General features: G+C 49.4%; 1 protein-coding gene across 1 annotated transcript; it reads right to left on the reverse strand.

The window, feature by feature from the left end:
- Window positions 1-5200: 5200 nt before the first annotated feature.
- On the reverse strand, window positions 5201-9014 carry LOC308532392 (keratin, type I cuticular Ha7-like; the record flags this gene model as incomplete). Its single annotated transcript, XM_081109839.1, has 7 exons — window positions 5201-5333; window positions 5857-6077; window positions 6562-6687; window positions 6777-6938; window positions 7328-7484; window positions 8264-8346; window positions 8523-9014. The coding sequence occupies 7 exons, from the start codon at window positions 9012-9014 to the stop codon at window positions 5201-5203; spliced, it is 1374 nt and encodes a 457-aa protein (XP_080965965.1).
- Between the last annotated feature and the right edge of the window lie 375 nt (window positions 9015-9389).

A 9389-nucleotide genomic window follows, 5' to 3' on the forward strand; every position in this document is an offset into this window, starting at 1 on the left:
TCTGCTCCTAAATCCCCAAGCCTAACTAGGGTATCTATTATGCCCCTGCCCTTGGCTCCCCATCCCAGCCTGGGAGAAGGGGTCAGGCCAGCAGAGGACCTATCAGCATCTCAGTTCTCTTCCCTTCCCTGCCTCTTCATCCCCTGATCCCAACATGCCTTCATCTAACCAGAGAGCAGGACACATGACCTTCCTCGTGTCAGACAAGTCCATGCTCTTGTCCACTCAGGGCTTGGTCTTTGAACCTCAAAAGCCTCTTCCCTTCCTTCTCTATGCCATCCCTTCCCCAAATCATTAAGTGTGGCTAAGGCTATAGCTTTTGTTAGCAGGGCCCTGTGTTTCAGAGAGAATACCATGAGCCGCATCTATCAGTACATCAAAATATTCCCCACCTTGCCCGGCTATTGTGGCTCAGTGGTTAAGCGTCAGCCTATGAACTGGGAGGTCAGTGTGATTCCTGGTATGGGCACATGCCTGGGTTGTGGGCTTGATCTCCATTGGGGAGGGGGGCGTGTGGGAGGTGGCCAATCAATGATTCTCTCTCATCATTGGTGTTTCTATCCCTCTCTCCCTCTCCCTTCCTCTCTGAAATCAATTTTATATATATTTTAATATGCACCACCTCACTCGTGTGTGTACAGAAGCTAACTTGAGGAGGAGGATTATTTGAACATGGCAGCCTTTTGTTATGTCTCGAGTTTTTACAGTACTTGTGTTCTGCTTGTAGAACTTTGTGAGTTATTTTTCTAAGAGGCCTTGTATAAACAGAAAATGCTTGGTGTTTTGTTAGCATCTGGATACCCTTGGGCTCCTTTTCCCATTTCAGGAATCTGACTTTCGTGCTGAATCAGTTGGGTTACAATGCTGTTCTGCCCAGTGTTCAGAGACCCTTTGCCCTTCACACCCTTCACTTTGAGTGACGATCCTGGCTGATGAGGTCCCTGGGGTGCTGGACCAGGAACCACCTCTGCTGTCCCGTGTCCCCATAAGCCTCTGGATGTCACTCGTCCATTACTCTGGGTTTCTCAGGGACCATTTCCTGTGGGTCTTATGCTAATAAAACTCTCACTGACCTGGCTGGAGATAGTCCTGGGGCAAAGGTGCATTCAATGGAAAGGAGAAAAATAGACTATGGAAACTTGGAGAGTGAATGATTTAGGACGTTGGGGAAATATGAGCTGAATAAGTCACTATAGAAGTATTTATTTGGCCCACTTCACAAATTTTGTGCAGGAAAAATAGGGAAAAATGGACAAGTTGGCTTCATTTTGCACATGAAAAATCTATTATTAAATACTCTGATTTCTGAAGGTCAGGTCTATCCCTAAGAGTTCGTATTTCTCAGTTCAAGAGTAGCCTTGAATCTTCCTCCAGCTTTACTTGGTGTTTGGTCAGTTCTTCTTCTCCACTCACACTGAGTCCCTCGTTTACCTTGAATATAGCCCTCCTCATAGTGTACTCTGCTGTCAGTTTACTTGGAAGATCCTTAGAAGCAGGGATTTCCATCTTATTCCTTTTGTCTTGTTTATCTCTGTAATTCTCAGCATAGCACCTGACACACAGTAAATGCTCAGTCAGTGAAAAGATGAAAGAAATAACCAAATGAGCTCAGCTATGGAGCAAATCATACTTAGTATTAACATCCACAGTGCCTGGTGCATGATGATGCTCAATAAATGTGCAATGAATGAATGAAGAGACATAGTATGAAGCCAGACAATAACATGTTATGCCAAGGAAAGAAAATCCTGGACTTCTAAACCCTGTGGTCCTAAATCAAATCAGGATAAGATTTGTTTTCATTTAGGATCTCATATATATAAAAGCCTAAGCGACCATTTGACCGGTAGCTATGATGTGCACTGACCACCAGGTGGCAGACACTCAATGCACAAGCGTGAAAACATGGAACAGACTGATGAATCTCAGAGGAAATGGGGAGGCCAGTGGGCAGGAAGAGATTAACCAAAGATCTGATATGCATACTTTTTTTTTTAAGGATGTAGACAGCAGTGAGCTGGGGTGCAGACCAGCTGGTTCAGAGAACTGACTAATCCACTGTCCTGTGAGGTTTGTGCTCAGTAAATCCACATCTAGCCACTTTCCAAATTGCACTGTGTCGGTGACCCTAAGTGTGAGAAACAGGGGCAACCAAGGCTTACATTGCAGGGTGTCCCTTTAAAAGGCAGAGTCACCAAAAGGACAGAGAATAAAGACGTGAGCTCTAGGACACAATTGCTTTGCAGCCAGAGAAATCTAGGTCCAAGTCCTGGCTCAGCCTTAGTCAAGTTATTGAACTCCTGTGAGCCCCACTGCTTCATAAGTTTAAGGGGCTCATAATGTGCACCTTTCTGAGTGTGAGAGAATGACATTCAGCCCTCAGAGAGAAGAGATGGCATTTAACACCAGCAGGAGGAAACCACCACTACGTAAAGCTCCAGTTAAAATTGTGTGGTTAGGGTTCAGTGTTAATTTTAACAATCATAGGAAGAGAGCAGAGCAGGCTCTGTGTGATGTCGCTGCTGCTGTCCGTGGTGAGGACGGAAGCCCACCAGGTGTAGGTGGGAGACTGGAGCTGGGCTGAAGCAGGAGACGGGAGCTTTCCCGACAGGCAGCGCCTTCAAGGTGGGTACACACACAACAGTCTCTTCTCGGAAGATGTCAACCCTGCAGAGGGAGCTTTTTAAAGCTCGATCACTGGGATAGGAAGGGGGACAAGCCAGATCCTGCCCCTTAACACTGCCCAGTCAATCAACCTCAGACAAAATGACTTAATGACACAAGAGGTTCTTCCAGAAGGACACTCTCACCACGGGCCACATTCAGCGCTGGACGCTGTGGGCCCAAATGCAAACAGGCAGTTCCTTCCCATGAAGACAAGGTTGCCTTGAACCAGGCCGGCCTTGACTCTGACTTTGGTGGCAGTGTCACTCCTCTGTGTCTCCACATCGCCTTTTCTCTTAAAGAGCCACAAGGTAGGACGTGCCATGAGGCGGAGATGAGCGATTTTTCCAACCATCTGGCAACCACATTTAGAAATCAGGACTGCAAACATATAATCCACATCCCCCCAAAACGAAGTTCTGCAGAAGTCATCAGTGACCCTTGGTGTCACTGATTCCTGAGTGTCTGCCCATCACTTTAACCCTGGTGGGTCCAATAGGGGAAAAGAAGACAAGACCACCCACAAAACCGGGTCCCCTCTCCTTGGATGAACTTGGTATAAGGGGGTTGCTAAGAAGGCTCTGCCCCTCAAAGCAAAGGTTCCTTATTCTTTGGACAAATGCAAATATAATTTGTTCCGGAAAGCAAGTGATTCAGTATATCATTTTGTTTCTGGTTGAATTTAGCTGCTAAAGGAACTTTCTTTTAACTGCCTCAAGGAAAAGGCTGAAGGCCCGGGGTGAGCTTTGAACCTGACCCGTCTGCCTCAGGACCCACACTCCTAGTCATGGTATGATATTGGTTCTGGAGGAGGTTTATATGGTGCTTCCTCCCTTGCAGGGTGTTTTAATTCTGCCATCTCACTTAGGGTCCGTGACAGATCTAAGACGTAAGTAGGAAAGGTCACATTAGCCCCATTTTATAGCAGGAACAAAACACTGAGGCTCTGACGATTCTCAAGCCCCATCGCGAGTCAATGAGAAAATCAGGTCTAGACACATTCATTCTTTCCACAGATGTTTATTGAGCATCTGCTCTGTGCCGGGTGGTGGCCTAGGCCGTGGGGAAGCAGCAGTAGACAAATTCTAATCTCAAGGAAGCATTTTAATGAGAAAATAATAGGCAAGTAAGCAAATTGAGCTGTTGAGAGATTCTCAGATGAAAATAAACAGGACAGACAGTGAGGAGGTGAGTACCGAAGACTGATGAGCAAGCAGGATCTTTCAGAGGGAGTGATGTTTCAGGTGAGACCTGAATAACCAGGAAGAGGGGGACAGCATTGCAGGGAGGAGGAAGAGCAGGGACAGGTCTCCTAGCACGTCCCGCATAGAAAGGCCGCCGTGGCTGGATTGTGGTGAGGACGGGGAAGAGTGGGAGACAAGAACGGAAGCATAGGAAGTAAGCAAACATAAATGTGTTGAAGATACTGTCGTGATCTATTTTTCCATTACCCCGAAACCCTTGTGGCCAGCAGTCCTCTCCTGTTGAATCAGTAGGTTTTAATACCTCAGGGGGACGTGCTAGAAAAAATTAAGTCACTGTTGAAATTTTACTGTAAAATTAGATGAAGAGGGGAGTCAAGCCAGACAATAGTTGTGAGAGGCAGTATTTATAGAGAAGAGATTTCTTAATGTGAAAGGTCCCTTGACATAGCAAGAGGCGAGCCTGGCCCTTTGTCAAAGACAGGGATCCTGAGTGGAGAGAACTCAGATTTGTTGCAAGGAGGTTCCCCTCTGACCTAGGGAGGAAGTGGAACCAGCTTCCTTCGCAGGGAGGAGGAAGTGAGAGAGGAAGTGATCAAATATACAGTTTCTAGTCCCATATTTCCCTCTGGGATCATTATCCGGGTCTGGAGATGTTAGAAATAGTCAATTTGGGGGAATCCTAAACAGTGACGTTTGTTCCCCACTTCCCTGGTCACAAACAGAGTAAGTTTAGTGGGTAAATTTTTCAAGTTAACATAGGTGTGCTTGAAACACAACTTCAAGTCATGCCCTAGACCAGTGATGGCGAACCTATGACACGCGTGTCAGAGGTGACACATGAACTCATTTTTTTGGTTGATTTTTCTTTGTTAAATGGCATTTAAATATATAAAATAAATATCAAAAATATAAATCTTTGTTTTACTATGGTCGCAAATAATCAAAAAATTTCTATATGTGACACGGCACCAGAGTTAAGTGAGGGTTTTTCAAAATGCTGACATGCCGAGCTCAAAAGGTTCACTATCACTGCCCTAGACTCAGCCCGAATGATTCTTCCATCGGATCCCATCCCTGAGTGTCTCCAGGTGGATACTCTGAGCCACCACTGGTCATCGGGACCCAGCCAGGGAGGTGTGGAGCCCATCTGGGAAAATCGGGAGCTGGGAGGGAAGGCTCCCCATCGAGATCCCACTTTTCCTGGTAGGTTTGGACAGGCCTATGCATGCGGAAAGTCAGTGATAGTTAGAAGCCAGATTTCCGAAATGTCTAATGAGCATTGCTATGTGGGTATCCCCTTGCTTTAGCCGCCTCCGCTGGTCCACAGACATTCAGAACCGGCTCCCAGTGCTGGCTGCACGGGCTGAGCCAGGCCCATAAGTGGTGCAGGGGGCACAGCTCGGGCGAGGAGCACAGGCGGGAGGCACATAGGCAGCAGACGTGGAGCAGGGATTGCAGGGAAGTCTGCAGAGAGATGGAAAAGGCGGGCAAGGTTAGGGGTGGAAATTAATAGAAGGCTCACTGCTACATGTGTGTGTGGAGCATGACAAAGGGGTCCTCACTCCCAAACCACAGGACCTGATGCAACTGAAGCCCTCTGCCCACTGACACCTAGCTTGCACCTCTGGAGTTTGACCGGGCGATCTCTCCAATGCCTGCCAGAATCAAGGTTTTGTACAGGAGAGTTCGGTTCTATCCCACAGGGTATAACATACTAGGAAAGATTTTAAAAAGGAAAAACAAATCCAAAAAAACAAATCCAAAAATCTACGCCAAGAGACGTGGTAGATGGCAGCCTCCTCTGAAGGGACAGTCAGTCCCTGCACACTCACTCCACCTCTGACACAGAGTGTGTGCAGCACCGTCAGTGCTGGCTCCACAGGTGCACGGAGAGCCTTGTGCTCTGAAGACCGCCCTTCTGTTACCCGGAGGAGCTTATGAGAAACGGCTGAATGACTCGGCCAGGAATTGCCTAGATGACACGTACTTGCAGTCCTCGCTCTCCAGAAGGTTCCGGTACGTGGCGATCTCGCACTCCAGCCGGGCCTTTGTGTCCAGCAGCACCTGGTACTCCTGGTTCTGCCGCTCCAGGTCGCAGCGGATCTCGGCCAGCTGCTCCTCCACGGTGCTGATCAGGCACTGCATCTGGGCCAGCTCGGTGCCGAAGCGGGCCTCGGCCTCGCACAGGGAGTTCTGCAGACAGTCTTTCTATAATGGGAAATAATGGGGGGAAAGTCCCAGGGGATGAAGAATTCAGCAGTGAAGATCACGGCTGAATTCACCAGGCAGGTGGCAAATTCCAAGAAGTCACAGGGCATTTCTAGAGCTCTGAAGAAATTGCCATCAATGTGCCATGACTTTTTACACACACACAAAAGTCTAACTTGAATTGTCATGTTCCCCCTATGCCTCCAACACATGACATGAAGGAGACACCCAGCAAAATCTTGTGAAATGAGTGCCTGAACCTCCACACCTCGTTCTGAAGGAAGTGGAGTTAACGTGTAATAGGAACCATCTTTCTGGGTCGAACTAGTCTTAAAAGCAAGCCTTCTCCACCCAGGAGAGAGGAACCCAAATCAAGCTCAAACTTAATGTTTATAGAACTGAGTAGGGAGTCTTCTCAGATATGCTGGGACCAGGCCATGGCAGGGGCATTCGCAGAGCCCTGCGGGTGCAGGAGGACCCATACCAGCTGGTGCTGGGCTTGGCGCTCCACCTCCAGGGCGTTCACCGTGCATCTCAGCTCCAGGATCTCCGACTGGCAGCACTGCAGCTCCTCAGAGCAGGACGAGGCCTGCAGGCTGATGCCTTCAGACTGAAGCACAGTGCACAGAGACGTGATCACTGCCCTGCCCAGATGGCAGCCAGGCTCCCCCTGCCCCCTGCTCCGCAGCACCGCCTCACCTGAGCTTCAAACCACTGCTCCACGTCACGCCGGTTGGTCTCCACCATGGTCTCGTACTGGCACCGCATCTCCTCCAGCACCCTGCTCAGGTCCACGGTGGGCTCCGTGTCCAGCTCAATCCGGAGCCTGTCTCCCAGCTGGCACTTCAGAATGTTCACTTCCTGCAGGGACAGAAGAACCAACAGAGGAACCCCAAGTGAGAAAAGGGCTTAGAGCAGAAAGCACCTGAACCGCTCTCCTGACAAGCAGTGTGAGGGGTGACTCCACATACACACTGATGTGAAAGGTCTTGCTGCCAGGGCCAATGAGAAGAACCCATCTGGAGACCTTCCTAAACTCATGAGGCAAATCTTTGGAGAAGAAACTCCCATCTACCACATCCCACAGAGTCAGCTTGACTCAAACCCAGATCAACCCATTATCCTGATGCCAACTGACTCCAATCCTAGAGCCACAGGATGGGAGGGGCTCCCTTTCCTGCCCAACACCCCACCACCACCACCACCACCACCACCACCACCGCCATGAGTCTGCAGCCACAGGGCCAGACCTTCTCGTGGTTGCTCTTGAGGCAGAGCTGCTCCTCCTTCAGGGACTCCTGCTGGGCCTCCAGGTCGGCCTTGGCCAGGCTCAGGTCATCCAGGAGCTTGTGCATCCCACACATGTCCGCCTCCACCAGCAGGCGCAGGGAGTGCTCACTCTCGTGCCTTCCATCACGGGAGATGCAAGGTCAACAAGATGTCAAGGAAAGCCCCTCTCACCTGACCCGAGGTCCCACCCCCTGAGCACCGTGGATCCTCATTTGCTCACTGTGCTCAGTCTCTGGCCTCAGAGAAGAATTAGACACATCCCCTCCTCTCAAAGGATTCGTGGTCTAGGGAAGCAGTCATATTTTTAACCATTGTGCATTGAAGCAACTGTGGTTCAGAAAGTTAACTGACTTGCCTAAGAATATGTGTCGTAGGACCCAGTACAGGGCTCGGGCCATTTCACGGGCTGTTGTTAAGAAAGAGAAGCAACAGCAGGAGCCTGGACCTTGATTTGCTCCCTTATTCTTTTTGTTGTGCTACTTGTTCATCTCTCTCCTTTATTGAGTGGAAATGCCTGGTATCTGAGGGCTTCATAGCTAAATCTGGACACTGACCCCTCCGTAGGTGGCTCTTCCAACGGATATGTGAAAGTCAATAGCTTTCCATATTCAATTTATTCTTGAAATCACTCTATTTTGATTTTAAGTAATGAGCTCAGGCATCCTTATCTTACATTTTAGGGAAATACATGACATAGGACTAACATGAGGCTATGCCATACATGCTTGACTTAATGGTATTGTTTCTTCTCTACCTTCTTTCTATTACTTGTTTTTAATTTGGGAATTTAGGAAGAAAGAAACAGAACAGTAATTCCCTCACTCAACAAATGCTTGGACATTTGGGATTTAGGTGGAGGAAGGAGTCACTCTGGGTCTTCTTAGACTCTTACTTACTTGATCCTAAAGTCATCGGCAGCCAGCTTGGCGTTGTCAATCTGGCTAACCAGCCTGGCATTCTCAGCTTTGCTGCACAGGATCTAAGAAAAAACCAGGAAGACCATTCACACGCTAACGTCACACTGGGCTCCAGATGTCTACCCTCCTGCTCCAGGAAACCCAAGAACCCTAAGCTCTTTGAGCCTTCAGTGGTTTTGCCTGCCATGCCCTCCACCTCCCTCAGGCCCAGCACACCCCAGGCTACTCCACACCCCACCTTCTGCTGGAGCTCCTCGATGGTCTGGAAGTAGCACTGGTAGTTGGGGCACATGGTGGTCTCATGGCATTTGCTCCACTCTCGGATCTTGGTCTCCAGCTCCGCGTTCTCCTGCTCCAGCTGCCGCACCTTCTGCAGGTAGTTGGCCAGGCGGTCGTTCAGGAACTGCATGGTCACCTTTTCATGGCCGTTCAGGGTGCCTTCACCGTAGGCCCCACAGCTTCCAATGTTGGCAGGAATGTTGCGGGTTCCTGGCAAGGGGCAAGCATTGTGGCAGCTGTTGGGCAGACAGAGATTGGGTCGGCCCAGCGGGGTGGTCCCCACTCGAACTCGGTTGACATGTGCCAGGCTGGCCAGGAGGCCCTGGCAGGCAGCCTTTTCCTCTAAGCCAGGGTGGTACCCAATATCACCGGAGGAGGGGCAGATATTTCTTTCTCCAGGATTCAGGGTGCTGCCCAGAGGCTGGCTTGAGGTCATGTAGAAGGAAGTCATGGTGTGGGCTGATGCTACACAGGAGGTTCAGAGCAGCTGGAAAGGCCAAGACACGAGTCTGAGAACCCCCTTCCTTCCTGGGCCTTTTATACCCCATCCCAGGTGGGTGTTGGCTCAGTGCTTTGACCTCACTGCCTTGATTCTCGGCCTGTTGTTGTACGCCATCCTGTTACTCAGCTGTTGAGTTTACCACCAAGAGTTCCTCACCTCATTAAAGGGATGCTGATGATCCGAGGTGCCTCTTGGCTCTGATATCAGGTTGTCTGTTGGTGGGAGGACAGGGAAGCTTTTATTATTTTTCAAAGAACAAAAGTGCTCTTGGCCATTGGATGTTTATACCTTGATGGGGGTTGGCCTCCTTATTGATTTGCCCAC

This window comes from Myotis nattereri (genome assembly GCF_964212035.1).
Source record: "Myotis nattereri genome assembly, chromosome: 16".
Classification (NCBI taxonomy): Eukaryota; Metazoa; Chordata; class Mammalia; order Chiroptera; family Vespertilionidae; genus Myotis; species Myotis nattereri.